The sequence below is a fragment of the Pieris brassicae genome, chromosome 6 (assembly GCF_905147105.1).
Source record: "Pieris brassicae chromosome 6, ilPieBrab1.1, whole genome shotgun sequence".
In the NCBI taxonomy this organism is placed as follows: domain Eukaryota; kingdom Metazoa; phylum Arthropoda; class Insecta; order Lepidoptera; family Pieridae; genus Pieris; species Pieris brassicae.
This window is the reverse complement of record NC_059670.1, coordinates 6,956,917-6,976,040: the sequence shown is the minus strand read 5'-3', so window position 1 is coordinate 6,976,040 and position 19,124 is coordinate 6,956,917. Positions and strand designations below refer to the sequence as shown.

Sequence of the window (19,124 nt, the reverse complement as noted above, 5' to 3'; positions counted from 1 at the left end):
GAACGTTTCGGACGGAACGGAATTAAAAATGGCTGATTTATTTAGTGTGGGTATTTTTATTTAATACACTTTAATTTTCGTAAGGTTGGCCACATTTTATCATATATTATAACGTGCCATATCATTCGCATTATACAACGAACGGAGCGGAAGACATATAGCAAATACCTTTTATTTCGAACCGTAAAAAGTATACATTGTGGCCTAGAGTACTTGTAGCGACAATACAATGAAATGGGCAACAAACAAAGTCTTAAATTTTAGGGGGTTTACTAATGGAATTAAAGTTTACTCTCCACGAGTTACCTTAGACCCTTGTCACTCGGTGTACAATTTACAATACATACTTTTATTTTTGTATAAGAACTCTACGATTTCAACGAAATGAAGGAGTAGTCATTAGCAGTTCACTTAACAGCTCATTACCAATTCAAGCAAAATATCAAGTCAACAGGTTTCTGAATGCTACCATACCTGACACGCCTCCAGTTGGCTTCCCGCCAAAACTGACAGTCGTGATGGGTAACCACAGGTTAAGTAATAATCTCTGCCAAAAATTGCTTTTGAGGAATTTTGCTATGGATAATATACCTATACCCCAGACTTTGGCATTATTGCGGCTTTCCACAAATTTATAAAAAAGAAGTTACCGTACCGTCTTTATACGAATCTAACAAATTATTTATGTAATGTCATGTAATTTCAACAGTAAAAATTACATTATATATTATACATGTAACATTCATTTTTATTTTTAAATTAATTAATTAAATTATAATTCAATACTATAGTCACAACTGACGATTGACAAAAGACTGGTAACAGCTCTAACTGAAAGCTTAATGGTTCATTTCCTTGCTCACTTGTGATTATAGAGTGTATGTCTGGTCGTTACGTATATATATTTGATTACGTTATATTTTATGATTTAGTCACAAAGTTAAAGGCATACTAGTTATGCTAAAAATGTAAATGTGGTATTTGAAGAGTTAAATGTTTAGAGTAGAGAGTTATATTTACTATGCTTTAGTGTACTTTGGACCTTCATAGAACTTTATTAAAATCACAATTCTATGAGACCAAGTCACGAATAATAAAACTATTAAACTATAATAAGACTTTACAATTTATTTCTTTTCATTTCTTTTAATAAACAAATAACGAGCTCGACATTAAGATAAGAAAAACTTTTCGTAGCTTTACGTAGTTAATGAACTTTTTCATAGTTTTGATATTTGGTATATTAACACGCAATGTGACTTATATTTATAATTAATAAGCAACTTTCTATGTTCTATTTTCATATTCAAAGTTTATTATATATAATAACACGGTCCCAGTAAGCGGCTTCGTATTAGACCCTAGCTTTACGTATTATCTTAAATTTAACTGTAAATATTTTGTTATAAAATATCCTTTTTACATTTTCACCGGATTAAATATTTCCATTATTAAACTCCGATGGTAATACATCTCACAATATAAGGAAGAGAGTAGATAGCTTACCAAAGCAATAAAGCGTAAGCGTAATCGCGATAAAGATGAACCGTGATGATATATATCTTAATCTGACGCGCTTGAGTATGTCAAAATGGCAACCGCCAGTTTACGTCACATCCAAATCGTCAGATTATTCGATTTCGTATCTTACCGTTAGAGCTTTTTTTAGGTTCACTTAGACGCGCTCAAAATCCGACGCGCCCGTAAATTTTTTTTTTCATTTTCAACCATTATGTACGACCACTTCCACCACGCAAACAGTCAGATCAACATACGTGTATTAAGTGTAGGACATGGATGATATGAATATCTGACGCGCTCGAGTATGGCAAAGTCCATGGCACAGTTTATTTTACATTTTTGTAAGTCTATAGCCGCAACTCCCCCGATTAAAAGGTATACATTATATAACATTTTTTTTTATAATCATCTAAGCTTTGCAGCCCAATAGGTCTCTATGACGCTCGAGTAAATCCCCATTTAGCATCGTGGACTCCCCCTACTATAACAGAGAGGTATAAAAATGGCTCAAATGCATGACGACAAAAGTTTCATGTAGCAATTATTGATATTATATTGTTACAGTGTTGTTTTATATTTGTATACTAAAGTAATCTGGGCTTGATAGTATATTGCGTGTAAAATCTATTAAGCCTTTTATTGTATTGTAAGATTAATTTGAAGGGCGAATGAAATAATAGTTTTCAGGCCTTAAGTTATGTAATACGCATCTAACTCCAGATTTCAAACGATTTCTGATATATTGCATTATGTACTATTTTAATTGTTCACTTTGCAATTTGTTTGCAAACAGGTGATTTTCGTAAAGTTGAAAAGATAATTTACGACATTTTTTATATTTATTTATTTATACTTTGTAACATACGTTACATTTATAGAAAATACATAATATACATTATACATAAAAATTATAAGGGATGCAACGAGCGGCCGTAACGCTGACAAGCGATCTATTCCAGGCAACCCAAGTATGGAAAAATCCTAAAAAAAGGAAATATGATCAGTAACGTGCAAGAAGCGTATAACCAAATCTTGTAAAAACCAACCCTAATCTAAAATAATCTAAAAATAATAATAAAATAAATGAAAAACTAAAAAGTTGATATCATGGATACATGAATTGCGATATAATACAAAATAATAAGAAATTTATAAATGTTTATAAAAAAGTGTTTTAAAATATGCGAGAGGTAGCCAATCGTATGGAGTCGGGCAGTCTCTTCCAGCACTTAATGGCGAAGATCCAAAACGAATTGCTTAAGGAGGATGAGCTGTGAGATGGAATTTCAAAAAAAACATCTATTAGAGGAGCATATATATAGTTATAAGGATCTGAGAATTTGAATTCATTTTTATTATATGATGATTATTCACAGACGACGTCGCGGGATATATCACTAGATTTATATAGCGCAGTGCAGACGAAAGACGCTGAAATAAGACTCATTTGTATTCTAGAAGATCTTCGAGTAATATCGTAACATTTGACGTTATATTAGCATTGCCAAAAAGAATAAAATGAGCAGGCAGATAACGAATATGAAAATGCCTAAATTCTGTAGGGTTTTATTTATATATCTTGCTAAGTTGAAATAAAAGATCTAATTACTATAAAATAATTTATTCGGTTCATATTGGATCAAACTTTTAATTTATGACTTCACAGGAATTGTCAATAATCAAATAGCCATAAAAAGTAATAGTATATAAAAAAACCTTTTTTTGTTGTCACCTTTATCGGAAAAGAACTTAAAACTTGGGCGAATTACATGTCATTTGAAATTCAGAAATATCTAATTGTAGTTCGTAGTAATGTGTAGTTCTTACACAAAATGAATTAATTACATATTTGTGTTGTGAGTTTTAGCAGGTGCATGCGGCTTAATATGGCAGCCGTTTTCTTCTTATTACACGATATATCAGTCAAAAGAAATTCAATTGCTGTTTTGAGTAATAGTGATTATTTTTATAGACTATAGTCTTATACAGGCATTATTCGGGAGGTCAACAAAGTATTAAGCTATGACATCATCAGTAACAGATTATCATTGATCGAGGTGAACGCTCGCACGTCACACTGTAAAGTGTGTAATACTGATATAAAGTGAAATCAATCCGATTATATATTTTATTTCAATCTTTTCTAACCTCCCACGCGAAAACGTGGTTTGGTGAGTTACTGTGTCATAAAAACAGAATTGTAAATTTTCTTAGCGATATATCGATTTTGTCACTAATTTTAAAATAATTTTAGCATATTTTATCTCGTATATTATATTTGAAGAGGCACTTTTAAGTATATATTTCGTAACAGCGTAATTGTGAATATTTGATTAGCCATAATGTTCGCATTCATTGTAAAATTGTACAAACAAGATATTCACAGTCGCTTTTAAAATCTTTATATATGATCAATAGACTCTTGACTAATTAAGATACAAATCGGGTTTATAAAATTAAGTTTAATTACGTGTTAATAGCTAATTTTGTTGGGCGAAAGTATCTCCAAGCTCTTAAAAACGTTTTATGCGTGAATTAATTAAGCTCTTGGATATTTGCATTGTACTTAATACAAATTAATTGATGCAGTGTAATGAAACTGCTATGCTGAAATTTTCTCACGACCAGACCTGCGGCTACGTTTGTGGTGATAAAACGCGTTATGTTAACGAAACAATTTCAAAAAATCAATTTTAAAAAATTTCAAACGTATTCATATCTATTAGTACAGTGCTCAAGTCTTCTTCTCCTACAAAGCTTCATATTTAAGATTTAAAGTTATAAGTGTTTGCATTAGTTGTAGCCTAAGTATAGTACAAACCATATTTGTAAGAAATGTAACAATTAGGGAAAACTCTTTAAAGTAAGGAGCACCCTTCTTCTCGCTTCATTGCGTATGCGATTCTAGAATGACTGATATTTTTGTGTAAGTCTTGCCTCAATTGTTCCCACTTCAGGTTGGCGACATCGTGGAGACATCAATTTATTCTGCCACAACGTATAGGAAGTGTATGTGTCTAATTTTTCTTTATTTCTAGGAACCATGTTAAAAATGTAGGTTAAAGTCTAGACTTACGGCGACTAAGCCTACATTTATCTGTCCTTTGGACTGACGCCAGAAGGATCTAGACCCTGCCAAAAAACTTCCTTTGTTGCGAAAGAGACTTCAAAAGTGTAATTATTAGTTTAGTATCTGAACTGATATTGAAGAGTCGACCAGTCTCGATCAAATAATGATATGTATATACACACACACACACATATGTATATATATAGTTTTATTCGTCTAAGATTATAGCTATTGAACTTTGCAAAATGAACGGTTCTTGTTTAGATAATGCATGATGGTCTCTATTAGATGAGCAATGAGGGTCATCATTTTTTTTATATCTCTTTGTATTTATATCAAATATTTTACTTTAAAATAGGAAGACACACGACACGCCATGCATAGCATGGGAATAGCTAGGATGGGGCAATGAAACATACGCACGAAATTGTAGTCTGTCTGATACATTGGTTAAATTATGTGCTATATTAATATTTACACAATAATTAATAGACATAGTTATCATCACGAGGTTTGCAAATACATTTCTACAACTAAATGACGAAATTAAAAAACGTGGTAAATAAAAATGAAGTTGTTAAGAGTTTTAACAGAGTTAACGGAAATCACGTTCACTGAGAAACTTATCCAACTAGCGCGGAATTGCCAACAATTATTATTGTTAACAGTCAATCTTCGATCACGAGGAAGATGCTTAATATAAATGTTATTTGAACCTTACATTTACTCATCTGACTGCACGTAGAATTAAATATTTTAATAGACTAACTTAAAAAACAAGATATATTTGTGTAGGTGAAAGGGTTGACTAAAAAAGATACTTGTGATGCTACTTGTGCGGACACGTTAGCCCCGTCTCACCTATCTCGGACATGCACAAAAGCTGGCGCGACCGCAGAGCATGCGGAGTAGAGACTACTGGGCTGTAGGGTTTAAGTGCACGGGCATTCGTTAAAGATTTAAGTTGGTGTCTGGCGTCACATACCAGGTACTGAGGTCACGCCAGAGCTGGTGTTTTCCTCGCAAGACGAATAACTATCGAAATGCAGCGAGAAAATTCTGCCAGCATTAAAGGTACACTACTACAGAGTCCAAACTTTTTAAATTTTTATTCTTAGGTTGAGAATATTGTAAATACAGTATATTTGTGTATTGGAAATTAATACTTTATCAGATAAAAAAGATATGCGTATTAAACTAGCCGATATTTTTTGTCGTTCTCTGTTCTATTGTTAAAAATCTCTGTTTTATTGTTAAAAATTTCAACTGGTTTGAAAGATTTTTTTTTGTATTCTATTGTTGTTTGTAGTTTTCACGATTGAAGATGATTGTGTGCTTGTAATAAAAGCAATAATAATTTAAATGTAAAACATTTTTTTTAAACTATTTATGGCTCAAAAAATTTATTTGTTTTTGGCCCTATACACTTGTTACAGTTATTTATATTTCTTCACAATAAAAGAGATTCCTGCACCTACAAGTAAAGTTTATATTCCAGACAGTGATTGTGATAGTTTCTAAAATACTCGGAAGAAAATTCTGTTAATTACATTTACATAAACCAATAAACCGGGATCATAAAATAAATTATCCATGTCATGAATAATGGCCTATTTATGACACCGTAAGCACTTTGTGGTGTCGGCCTATTTCCCGGATGGCGACGCAAAAATTGTTGCCAAATTCAGACTTATTATTTATTGCTTGATAAGCACTTCGTATATAGTGTATCCTTTGACAATATTATCGCGCATTATGCTTCATCACATCATGAACGTAAGGTTTATATATACATAGGTATGGGAATGGACACATCTCTTATGTTAAAACACAATTTAGCGTTCATTACAATCCTAGATAAATTTTAACGTAGTATATAGACGACCACACATACGAGATTATAATATTGAAACTTATTTATTCAGTGTTGCCAGGAGCTGCCATTAGGCATCGTTGCGTCGTGCAATTTCCTGGCAATTCAGTGAGCGTGTACGGAGTTCGTAATTAATGTTTTTCTTTCAATAACGTACTGAAACTGTTATTGAACGAGTCTTAAGTGGAGGTCGTTGAACCTAGTTTATTCGTCACTACTAGTAACAGTTTCCGTATTTATTATCTATTATTTGCTGTATAATATTTTAAAAAACGCTCGATTCTATAGAGAGGATTGGCTAGAAAAATCAAGGCATGAGTGAGTAGTAGGTATCAAAAAGTTTATATTGTGTGTTAGACCAGCTACAGTATACCTTGGAAGTACGTCAAATTTAGGGCAGTGCTATTGTGTAAGCAATGTAGGTACGTGTTAGCATGATGACCTCATATAAACTGAAAGACCCCCTAATGGGACACAGGGTAAAGGGAAGAGAATTTTGATCTGTTTTACTAATTATTATGTACAGGCCAGTAAGACAAAAGAAAGCTATTATTGTTTTTAGCGGAAATGAAACTAAGAAATTTCATGTTAACTAGGGGCCTTACAGAACTTCACGACGATAAAGTTCATGGTATTCGAGGAAGAATTCATTTATATCGGATTAAAACGTTTACTAATTAAATTATCAATAATAATTACACGTTATTTACCCTTGATGATATTGTAAATAATGTAAACTTGATATTTTTTTGTAACCTAGTTAGTAATTATAAAAAAAGTTATACCTCTCAGATTTTTATATTTTAATTAATATATAATATTATCGTAATTCAGAAAAAATAAAGGTTTTACGCTTTACATAAATAACCTCTAGGGATTTATAAATTGTAATTTTTTACATTGCTCTACGACGCGTAGCAAGTATCACGTAGCGCCGATTTTAATGCGGCGTAGCGATAATGTGTAATGATTACCCCAGCGCATTATTAAAAAAAATCAGCTTCATATTTAAATTCAACTTAAAATAAAACGCTGACTTAGTGGTACCTAAGTGCGTGGTAACTAATTAAATATTTTGCTGATTTTGAAACGTTCCTGCTGGTGTCATCGTTCAAATTTATTTATTTAAAACAAATGAATACGTCCTCTCTTGACAGCATGTCCATAGATTTCATAAAAACTCCATTTCATTTACATTCTCTGTACCTTAGTATAAGTTAATTAAACATAAAACTTAACATAATCATTATTAATTTGAAGTTACTAATTTTAGGGTATATTTTGGCAGTGCAACTGGATGTTACAGTTGAAATATAATTGGGCCACCTCGAGAGGTACTCCCATTGACCTATCAGAGTGACATCAATGGAAGGAGTTCTTAAGCATGCGTACCTCGCCCGACGCCGAATGCCAGGCGTATCTTCCTTCAAATACTATGCATTGTAATACCGCTTATTACTAAGTTCCTTGAATTCTCCCCCGAATTGCATTATACAACTATGAAACGGTTTTAATCAATGCAAACCACTGACCTGATTCTCCTGATTGAGCAATTTGAGCTGATCATTAATAAGGCTGTATTTCGCACTTTCCTCTTTCCGTAGCGCTCGTTCCTTTTTCAGTTCCGGACTCCAGAACGTCTTTATACTATGCATGCTGGATCCTAATTTCTGGTTTGTCAGTTCGAGTTCCTTTTTCAAGTTGCCAAGTTCACGCTGTAGGTCGGAGTTTTGGGATTGTAGTTCGCCGAGGAATAGCGGTGGCGGTTCTCGGCGATAGTAGTCATCTTCAGGGGGCGGTGGCGGGGCGTAGGAGCGGTCGTAATCTCGTTCTAGGGACTGGTAGCGGAGGGGTCTGGGTCTAGCTCGATGGTGGGCGCCGGCCGAGGCGGATCGGCCGCGCTCGTCCGGCGCCGGGGAAGGTTCGTCATCGCGCTGGAGGTAAGGACTGCGGCGGCTGGGACTGCGGTCCACCTGGGGAAGGCGGCCGCGCGACCACTCCTGCCGACGCCATTCGTCTCGGCACGGCGGCCGCTCCTCTTCGCCGGCGTACTCGCGGAGATACAGTTTGACGTGTTTCCCGCCTCAATTCGAACGCATTGTGCTCTGGACTCGGCGACGGGCGCGCGATCACTGTGTTACGAGCCCGGGGGATCGATCGTTGTGGATAGCGCATGCGTGAACAATGTAGCGCTGTCAGCGCTTCACGATTTTAATCTATAATTGGACGTGTACGAGATGCGTATTGATGTATGATAATTTATGGTTCTAAGTGGTTAAGGTAGTTTTGGGATTGTTCACAACAAACTTTGAATTCCTTTAAATTATTAATATCATTAAATCTTAATTAGATTTATTTGATTAAGTGTGATCAAATCTTTCAGGTTTTGATGAACTCTTAATGCTACAATATATATTAACATTTTTATATAATTGTATTTTTCATTTACTATCACTCTCTTGTAAATTATAAACGTATACGAGATACATACCCACGCCATTTTAAAATAAAAATCTGAAAAAGTATTCATGATATTCACCCCAAATATTTTTAAAGAACGCCAACAACGTAAAAACGAAAAGGCTCCAGCATAACAAGTTGGGCATTTAATTCAAAATCCTTCAATTTAAAATATGTCACTCATTCTATTATTAGAACAGTTTTCAGATTCCCATTTAGAAAATGACTCACTCAGCGTCACAGCGCTTTAAATTTAACTTCCCTATTTCTCCGCTTGGTGACCCACTTAAATTTTCTATCTTCCTCAAACACTACAAGATGTGTATCTCTATCTCTGTTTGCCATAAGGTCATCGGTATGCTGGTGGTAGTACTCTGAAGAACTTGATAGTAGGTTAGACGATATCCTTATTTCTTAGCAGTTATAAAACCTTCGCTGTTTTTCTAATAAAATTACGTGCACAAAAACTGTAATTAAAACTGTATATAATAATTAAAATACCACGGCGTATCTACATAGATGTATAAAATTTATTTATATACGATTACTATATTAATAGTAAACAATAACAATACCTAAATCTAAAAAAAAATAAACACCAATAACATTGTTTGCTTGTGGCTCTCAGAAGAATTTGTTCAACAATAAACGTTTTGTTTTTTTTGATCTTATTTTTAAGTTTGGGTCTAACGATGTCATGCAAAGTAGCTTACTCAATTTTATGCCTTTATTACACTGTCGTTATCAACACCTTGATGGCACTTTTCAAGGAAATAATGTAATCTAATGTAAAAGTAGACTTTTGTGCTCTATTCTTTCGAAGACTTCGAAAAATAGCACTTTTAAGTTATAATTTAAAAATGTTCTGTTGCTATTAAACCAGGTGGTCGGAGGATAGCATGCAAAAGCAACCCCGGAAATCTCTTTCTGTAACCGGAGAGTGTTTATATGGGTATTGCTCAGCCGAATGGGTAGCAGAGATGCGTGGAGAGTAGAGGCACACATGTCCTACTAGCCTTTGAATTGCGGGAAATGTGCATAAAGTATTTCTTTTTCAGTTATATTAAAAAATACTCAAACGAATAAGAATGAAAGAAAAAAGTAAATCTTTTAAAAATACACTTTTTCGTAGGAAGTCATTTTTTTATAATTAATAGCAAATAGCCTAAATATAAAAATATTTATTTAACATGTATGACCAAACAGACAAAACAGTCCGAGACCCCTAGGCTCCATGCTCAAAATACTATTCGTAATTGCTAATACTTTTATATTGAATAAATAATATGTGAAATGAAAAAGTTTTTAGTATTGAATGAAGCTTAAACTTCGTTTAAAAAAACGAAACGTAACAATTGCGACTGGTAACTAATAATACAAGTTATATCGATTTAAAGAACTATAAAACACGGTATTTCGCAACCTGGGATCGCATCGAGAAGCGACAACCTTAATGGGTCATAAACCAGCTGCTTCGACCGTTATGACTATTGAGAAATATAGCCCTTTTATAAGGTTGAATGAATGAATTTTTAAGCACTGCAAATGGATAGATTACGTAAAATATTACGTGGTCTATTGACAAGGCTTCAATCTTTCTACTATTATGTCGATAGTAGGAAGTTCTTCTTCTTTTCCATCATTGACAAAAAGCGAATAGAGTATGTCAGATACTTTTAACTATCGAACCAATTTTCTGTTATATACACGAATCTGAACACCATTGCATATGCCGAACTAGTGACGTAGACTAGACTTTAAATTGAACGGAAAATATGTACAGTAGATTGTTAAGAATTGAATTTATATAGTCTTTGCGAAAATAACCATTAGACTCTTGATAGCAGGGGGCTTAGTCAAGGTGCCTAAACAGTAGTGCACGTAGAAAGTCAAAAACTAAATTTGTGTGAAAATGACAGTTCGTATCGACAAACTTTTATCGTTATGTTGACAACACCGTCAGTCGTTACGTTAATATACTTGGAAAGTAACAATGTGAATCCTAGATATGCAAAAAAATTAATTAATTAAATGTATAGATTATTTATTCAGTCTGATATTAAATTGTTGGCTGATTCAGAATTTTTTAGTAACGAAATCCAATGACTAATATTCATTGTCAATTGTCAACCTGGACTCCATTAATTTAAATGTATATTGTCACTTTGTAATTTGAGGTTATGTCTTGTTAGTGTTATGATTTTAGTAAATTACATTTAATACTAGTTTTAATTGACAACACAATCTATTTACGATGCCTCTACCTCCTGCCAGTGGTACTGGTAAATATTACGCATTAGCGGCAAAATCAATTCGGTTAATACGTCAGGGATGTACAAATAGGCCGTTTTTTCATATATCAGTTACTCAGGTAATTGTTTAGTCTATAATTTAATAAATTCTTTTCAATTTTGATATTTTCTTTAGCGTTCTATGTAGAAAAATAAATGTGTTAATTTAGTAGTGAACAACTGAGAAGTATAATGTATTTTCGTATAACCATTTCTTATATTAATGTATATATAATAATATGATTTCAGCGAAAGAGATTAAATAGCCAACCAGTAATTGAACAGTTGGGTTCATATGATCCTATGCCAAATATAAATAATGAAAAGTTGGTTGCTTTGAATTTAGAAAGGCTAAAATTCTGGCTGGGACAGGGAGCACATGTAACAAGTCCAGTAGCAGAGTTGTTGGGTATTTTTTATCTCCTTACATTACTTTGAATTCTTCCTTCTAATTTTATAAGCAGATTTGGTTATTTTCTTTTTCACTTAAAATACTACTATAGGATTTGTATTAAATTACAGCACTTATGTCATACAAACACTAAAATAAATTACATAATTATTTATTTATTTCCATTTTTAAATTTTATCAATTTCTTGAAGTATGTGTTGAGTTATTTTCTTACTTAAGTATTATATTTTCTATTCGTGTTCACAGGTCTAACTGGCTTTTTTCCAATTCATCCAAAATCTTATATGACAGCATGGAGAAACAGACAAGCGGAACAAGATAGACTAAAAAGTGAAAAAGAAGCAGTTAAGAGTACTGCATAATTTAAGATATTAGCATACTGTAGCAATTATGATAAATAAATTTAGTAACTTGTATTTTTTTAAAGTTATTATGTTCCACCTTGGATAATAGAGGAACATTCTGGCCTTTCTCTGGAATCTTATAAATTGACAAGAAAACTCAGTTACTCTCAATTTTGCTTCAATGACTACTGTAGATAACTAGATATATAAAATATTTGTTTAGATCCTATTTTGCTGGGACTTAGGTTGGGAAAATAAGACAAAAAGAAACAAGCAAATCAATGAACTTCTTTATTTAAGTGAAATGGCATTCTTAATATATTTCTCAATGAAAATCAGAGTGCAGTTGTAACAAGGCACAAACAGAATTTACATTTCAAGCATCAACAAGCCTACTGTTATAAAGTCAGGTATTACCATCACGCTTAAATTCTCTAGGTGGCAACACAAAAGCTTGTGAAAAACTAAAAAAACATGGTCTTATAGAAATTTAATAACAAAAACATTCCTAGAACAACTTTAGGTATAACAATAAATTTTATGATATAAAAGTTAAAAAAAGACAAACATTGTCAAGATATAAGTGAGTACAAAAAGACAGGAAATTCATTGCCTTAAATATATAAGGAGAAAAAGTAAGCCACTTACATTCCTAAGATTTAAAGTCACAAAGAATTTACTAAGAAAATTAAAACTAAAAACTTTCAAGTTATTACAAAACATACACCATGATGGCTTTAGATCATTATATCTACCCAATACCGACGTGACAGCGTATTTGTTACACAGAACATTTGTTTAACGCCTTATATCAGGGTGATTTATTTGATATTATTTATCAAAAGTTAGTAATTGCAAAGGTTTCAAAATAAACCAAGCAATATTCTATTATAACAGGAATTATTTCAGAAATGGTACCATTGTGAAAAGTATTTTTTTTTCTTTCAAAAATGTATTTAGTGTATTGAAAAAAACGTAATGATTGAATGATGAAAGCGTAATAGTGCTGTATTTGATGTTTTGTACTTTTCCTTCAATAGCAGTTAATTAATCCTAGTTGCTCTTCCTTACAGCGTCTGTAACTAGGCGTGAAGCTGAAATAACAAAAACTTATTTAAATATATATTTATATGTATAGGTGTTGTATCAGAGTATTGCCCTATTTTTAAATTATATATGGTTAATGCAGAGTTATTGAGTTGTAAGACAACGCGTATGGACGCGAAAATTGTCCAATAGTTTGTGCAAGTTACTGTCATTCCAACTAACAATTAACTACACGTTAGTTACTGGACGTTATTTTTTAAGCTTCGTTTGCGCTAAGAGCGCTGTAACAACTTTGAAAAACGATATGAAGCATTTGGACACTATTGCAATTACACAAATTCAAATTTACTTGAATCTCAGTTAAAACTACTGGTAAATTAAAATGGAACGACTAGTGATGGTTGGAAAAATTTAATTAACTGAGGAAATTGAAACATGAAATCCTTGATTATTACTGGAAATTACTAAAAATATAGTTTGTTTGATACACTCTGTAAAATAATATTATGTTTAGTTACAATCAAGCTACTTCAACAGACTGGCATTAAATCTACCTTGGTGAGTATAAATATGTAGTTATTAATTATACCTAATATCAAATTAACAGAAAATTTTAAGTTAATTGTGCAAGTTAATAAACATAGCAAATATAAATCAAGCAGTTTTGACAAATAATATTTGCTCAATAGTGCCATAAATAAATTGAGATAATTATTACAAAAAGGTTGTTAGAAAGTGTTAAAAAAAATACTTTAGGTATTGACCATGCAACAATGTCATAAATGTAAAAAAGCATAATTTGCAATTTTTATTTACGGCATCCATTTGGCTGTAAAGGACGTAAGATTTGACAGTTACATAGATAAACAAGTCGTTTTTTAAGCTTTTACATAAGCACACACTGAAAGCTGCCAGTTCATTGGTTTTTACTTACTTCAGTGCTGTACAGCTCTATTCTTGTTTACCTAAAATAAGGGTTCGGGTTTAATACGAAAGGAAAATAACCATATGTCTCAAGTGAGCAAAGAATTAGCATTCATTGTATAACTATATGTTCAGTGCTGACATACTTTTAACGTTTAACTTTATAATTCTCCTTCACTTAAAGTGAGTGCGCAATTACACATAAATTAGCACTTAGGAATTAGACTGGAACTACTCAAAGTAAAAGTATATTGTTTTATTTATTTGACTTAATCAAGCTGATTCTTTGCTCCATCATATCACAAAAATACTATGAACTGAAAAATGTGCAATAAATGGTGAAATATTAAGATAAATAAAATACTTAATACATTACAAGAGCTTCACAAAAATTGTGCAAGAATACTACGAATTAAGTTTCAAACGACTGCTACAATTATTGAAGGCCCATTGTTTATTAGAATGAAAAACTAATACAAATAAAAAAAATCAAACATACACGATTATATAACATGATTTTAGCCCAATTTTTTCATAGACGTATTTATCTTCCTATTTGCACCTTGCACCAACTCTTGGATATTCACGGGATCTTTTAAGAATGAAAATATATTGAATGTATTCAAAACATTTCCGCCATCATAACACGTATTTTAATTCATGTCTTAAGTACTTGAAAAATACATATATTTTATACTATGTTTCACTTAAGAATACTGCAGTAGACTGATCTGATTGATGCTATAGAACAATTTGTTTCAGGACAATAACGTACGATAACCGAATGTCTCTTTCTACCAAGAGAGGGCATGCATCAGCCTCCGCTCTGAGAACATTATGTGGTGTTAAAACAAAATGGTGGCAATGATTTTTTATTATTATACTGTCTTATAGCTGCGACCCTATTTCCCGACCAAAATTTTGAGAAAAATGTCCACTTTTCAATGCCCATAATTTTTTGCATATAAAAATGAAATTGTAAATAATATAAATGTTCGGTTCCTATTAGAATCTTTTAAGAAAAAGTGACATAAAAGACATTGAATTTGTGGTTATGGCCCAATTATACCTCATAGCAAAGCAAATACTGACCCCCTTATTCATATAAATTGAATCATTCTACTCGGTGCACAGTGCAACAATTAAAGTACTCTTTCTATAAAATTATGTTTCACTGTGATGTAAGCATGCCACACACATATGCAATTATGGATTTTTTTTCATGAAAAACCAGGTGAGTTAGCCACCGCAACCCATGACGTTAATATATATACTTTCAAACATTCCAAGCTTCGAAACTAAGAATGCAGAAATAATTATTTGGATTCAGAATGACTTATATACTGTGATTAGACAAACTTTGTTGACTTTGACTTACACAAAAAAATAAATTAACATGTATTATTATTACAATTATGCAGTATATGTTTCTACATTAATAGTATCTCGACGCTTTCAGCTGGATGTAAGCATTCCTTTGAGTTCTAAACATGTAAATGTAAATGCGAGGTTTTGGGTAGGACAGACCATAGGAAAATGTTACACTTGATCTAAGCCTCATGCTGTGATTTATAGTAAGCCCTCAAGCATTTTACCTGTTACTCATTTTTATGCTGAAATGTATTCTTCAGTGTTTTGTTAATAGACTTAACAGTTTTATTAATATCCTTATTTACTTCCTTAAAAAGCTGATGTAAAGGATCTAAAAAAGAATACATTCAAACGTGGATCGGCTGTTTTATTTTCTTTTTAGAATTTAAGGACAGCTTTTAGAAAATAGGTATCAATATTAAATTAAACAGTTTGTTCTTATTTTTAAATAAGTTTGACCCGTAAATTAAAAGATAAGTATGTTTCGAAAGCCTACCGTTTAAATTTATTTAGTGATTTTTTTTACATAAAAACAAACATTGTTAGGTGTGTCTAAAAGTAACATTCTCAAATGATTATGTTGGAGCCGGTGAATGGTAACAACAATATGACGTTAACCAGAGTACATAATAGTTAAATATGCATTGAAACCCAATAGCGGACAAAACCCGTAGTAAAGTCGTTTAAAATAAATCAATATAATAATAAAAACATTTTCGTGTAGCTAAGTTCATTTTCTAGGCTTGTTCTATATCATCATAAATAATCAATTAACAAGCGCCTCTTAATTAGCATCATGAATCATATTTACACTGATATTTATCTTGTCCACTTAATAGGTTTATAAATTCATTTATCAATTTTTAACCAACTTATGCTATCTCACTGACTGTAAATGCTTGTTTAAATATTTCCGCTTAATTAATTGATACAAGTTTTATAACTTGGTACTTGGTACCGAAAAAATAACCTAATTGACAAATAAATTAACTTTAAGCGGTGGCATTTATTCTTCCTAAACTTTTAATGTATAATAAATTAATATCGAAAAATATTTATTTATTAAATCAACCATTAAGCTGATTAGCATTCGGGGGGTCTGTTAGTCCTTTTCCTAACTCCATGTTATGTTACTGTCCTACCATTAATTTATATTTACCTGACGCAGCCAGATCATCAATTCTGGCGTGGTGCTTGTGGTAGTAAGGGCGAATGATGCGGTTGTAGATTATCATTGAGCCATTGTAGTCTGTTGGGAGGTAGCACCAGATTATGAAGATACACTGTAATTGAATAAGTTAAAAGTTAAAACAGATACAAAGTAAAGAGGTCAATACTTTTCAAATATTGTCTGGGAGTCTAGCTTGACAACCATGTCATCTACCAAGATGGCTTATCGTATCAATTATGAAAACAGTTTTAAACTAACAATCATGCAAAGATGTTTTGTAATAATAAGTATTGTTTAGAAATGTAATTTGTTTAAAGATAATGCACCATTCTTAACATTGCTTTTAAGTTAAGAATTGGATAACAGATTCCACTTCAGAACCCAGATATAACGAACTGCCAATATTTTCCTTTTATTTGCAGACATATTCTAGTTATTTTAAACACAATATATTCTGTCAATATATCTCTATTACACAATTCAACACATAAAAATTACACGTCAAATTCATAACTGCCTTGATTAACCATTTGCATAATATCATCCACAAAATGCAGTTGTTTTTTATTACAGACATGAACAAATATTACTTGTATACACTACAACAACTACAAAGGTCAAAAGCGAGGTTGGGGTGACCACTTTCACTAATGTGAATGTCAATGATAACATATTGCTTTTAAAAATAAACCATTAATTATCTTAATGAGTCATTAGTGACCTCTCATTGTGGAAACAATACATCATTGTGATATAACCTATTTTGTATAGCAAACAATAGTGGAATTTTCATATGAACACTAAAGGATAATTATTATAATGACTAAAATATTACTGTAGTATATTTAATCTTGCATTATATTATAATAAATAAGAAATGCAAATGCAAATTTGCCTTGTAGAGAATTACAATAAGTAAATCGTAACATTATTTATTATGATATCTACCTCAATATAGATAAAGGCCAAAGTGTTTAAGTATGTTGCAGTTTGAATTTTTCTTACAAAATCTTAACTTTACTTTCATTGTCTTAATTGTTAACTGTTAGTTGTTATAATGATTAGAATAATTCTCCATGTCCTATCAGTAGTAAGATAGTTTATCTTAATTGATCTTAGAAAGTAACACATAGTTATATATGTAAGTTTTGTAGTGAAGTCTTGTAACCACTACAGGAACACGTGAGAGAAAATTGCTTTTTCATATTTTAAGTGTATAGGCTAAGTTAGATTCTTACTAATAAGAAGCTGTTCTTTTCTTGATAAAGAATTTAACTAAAACTACCATAAAATTAACTATGTAACAAAATCTGTGAGAACTGAAGTGTGACATATTAAGTTACATAATACTGCAAATTCATATTACTTTATGCACTGGAGTATGAATGTGCACATATACAGTTTAATTAGTTACATAATAAAAATTAAAACAAAAATTATAATGTAAGAAAATTTACAAATGACGCCACCAGGTGAAAGCAAATTAAGAATCCTTTTTACACTTATCATTGCTTATCAAGAATTAGTTTATCTTAGATAACAACTATGTGTATACTATATCTATACTGTTAATTGGTACCGATACATATGCATTAATATGAAAAATCTTTATATTAGATATACATATTATTTAACACTACCTGGAATCTGAATGAACATTGCCTAGTCTTTATACCTACACAATACTTGTGACATTGTAGACTACAGTAACATAAATTATAAATTGTCATTTACCATTTATTCAACTAAACACAAAGTTAAGCATGAGATATAAAAAAAATTGTATAGGCATTACCTAGTTCAATAAGATCAAGTAATTCATTGTGGTAATTGTTTTTACTCAATAAGGGTGTTTGTATAGGGGATAACTACTAACCTTGATCAACCAGTAAAGCGGGAACCATCCGACAATAAAGTCCGAAAAGTATTCCACTATTGAGAAGCAAGCGTAGACAACCCAGTAGGTAAGCCACTTTGTATCGTCATCTTTTTGTGGCGACTCTAATGCTTTCATTGACATGTAGGCGGGGTAAACGAAACCAATGGAATTGCATATCAATTCAGCTCCGAACCCGAATACTAAATATAAACCGGTGAACGCCACCAAGCCTGTGGAAAAATAAACGTCAAAATCACAGCTTACGTTATAAATAACTGTATAAAAAAGTTACCTACCAACGAATAGATAGACTCTATTTACGCCCGTCCTTTGTTCTGCTAAGTCAAAATACTTTGTCCAAGGTTTGCTTTTGTCGTTTAGGCTATGCTCTAAAGTGTCTTTGTACTCTTGCAATTTGGAACCCATTTTTGTAAAAAGAATCGGTCTGGGGTGTGTTGAATTATTATCCGCGGCCACGGCTCATTGACGGACACGAGACAATGAAGAATATACTCAAAAATGACATGAGTCGCGATGATTGACGATGACAATTGACAATAGACATCATTTGATAACCACAGATATTATGATTTATTAAGTAGCTTTATAGTTCGTGGCTATACTAGACTAGAATGGCGAGTCTCTTGCGATATTGTTATTTTATGCCACTTAAAATAATATCATAATATTTCTTGTAAGACGTGACAATTAATCAAGGTTGTTGAGAAGTTGTGAATATATGTTTAACGGTGGGAATAACT

The 19,124-nt window shown here is 32.0% G+C and overlaps 3 protein-coding genes across 7 annotated transcripts in view; 1 reads left to right on the top strand and 2 right to left on the bottom strand.

Annotated features, from left to right (window-relative positions):
* LOC123710716 (myosin-11-like) overlaps positions 1-8,244 on the bottom strand; it is a 28,179-nt gene extending 19,935 nt beyond the window's left edge. Inside the window, exon 1 of the mRNA XM_045662843.1 lies at positions 7,997-8,244. Within this exon, the coding sequence (XP_045518799.1) occupies positions 7,997-8,119 (123 nt within the window). The 5' untranslated portion in view covers positions 8,120-8,244. The remainder of the gene's footprint in view (positions 1-7,996) is intronic.
* Positions 8,245-11,089: 2,845 nt separating this feature from the next.
* LOC123711015 (probable 28S ribosomal protein S16, mitochondrial) lies at positions 11,090-12,007 on the top strand. Its single transcript, XM_045663397.1, has 3 exons — positions 11,090-11,295; positions 11,465-11,624; positions 11,874-12,007. Exons 1-3 carry the CDS (start codon positions 11,179-11,181, stop codon positions 11,987-11,989), a joined length of 393 nt encoding a protein of 130 aa, XP_045519353.1. The 5' UTR covers positions 11,090-11,178; the 3' UTR covers positions 11,990-12,007.
* A 242-nt stretch (positions 12,008-12,249) lies between these two features.
* Positions 12,250-18,876, bottom strand: LOC123711373 (receptor expression-enhancing protein 5-like). Of its 5 annotated transcripts, none has more exons than XR_006753945.1 (6): positions 18,660-18,876; positions 18,361-18,593; positions 16,473-16,596; positions 14,442-14,534; positions 13,953-13,983; positions 12,250-13,065 (listed from the first exon to the last, which is right to left on the bottom strand). XR_006753945.1 is itself a non-coding variant. In XM_045663938.1 (6 exons), the coding sequence occupies exons 1-4, from the start codon at positions 18,787-18,789 to the stop codon at positions 15,541-15,543; spliced, it is 591 nt and encodes a 196-aa protein (XP_045519894.1). In that variant the 5' UTR covers positions 18,790-18,876; the 3' UTR covers positions 12,250-13,065; positions 13,953-13,983; positions 15,538-15,540. The 5 variants fall into 5 exon arrangements, 4 of the variants coding, with proteins under 4 accessions (XP_045519894.1, XP_045519895.1, XP_045519897.1 ...); XM_045663938.1 differs by lacking the exon at positions 14,442-14,534 and adding an exon at positions 15,538-15,644; XM_045663939.1 differs by lacking the exons at positions 13,953-13,983; positions 14,442-14,534 and adding an exon at positions 15,538-15,644.
* Positions 18,877-19,124: the final 248 nt, after the last annotated feature.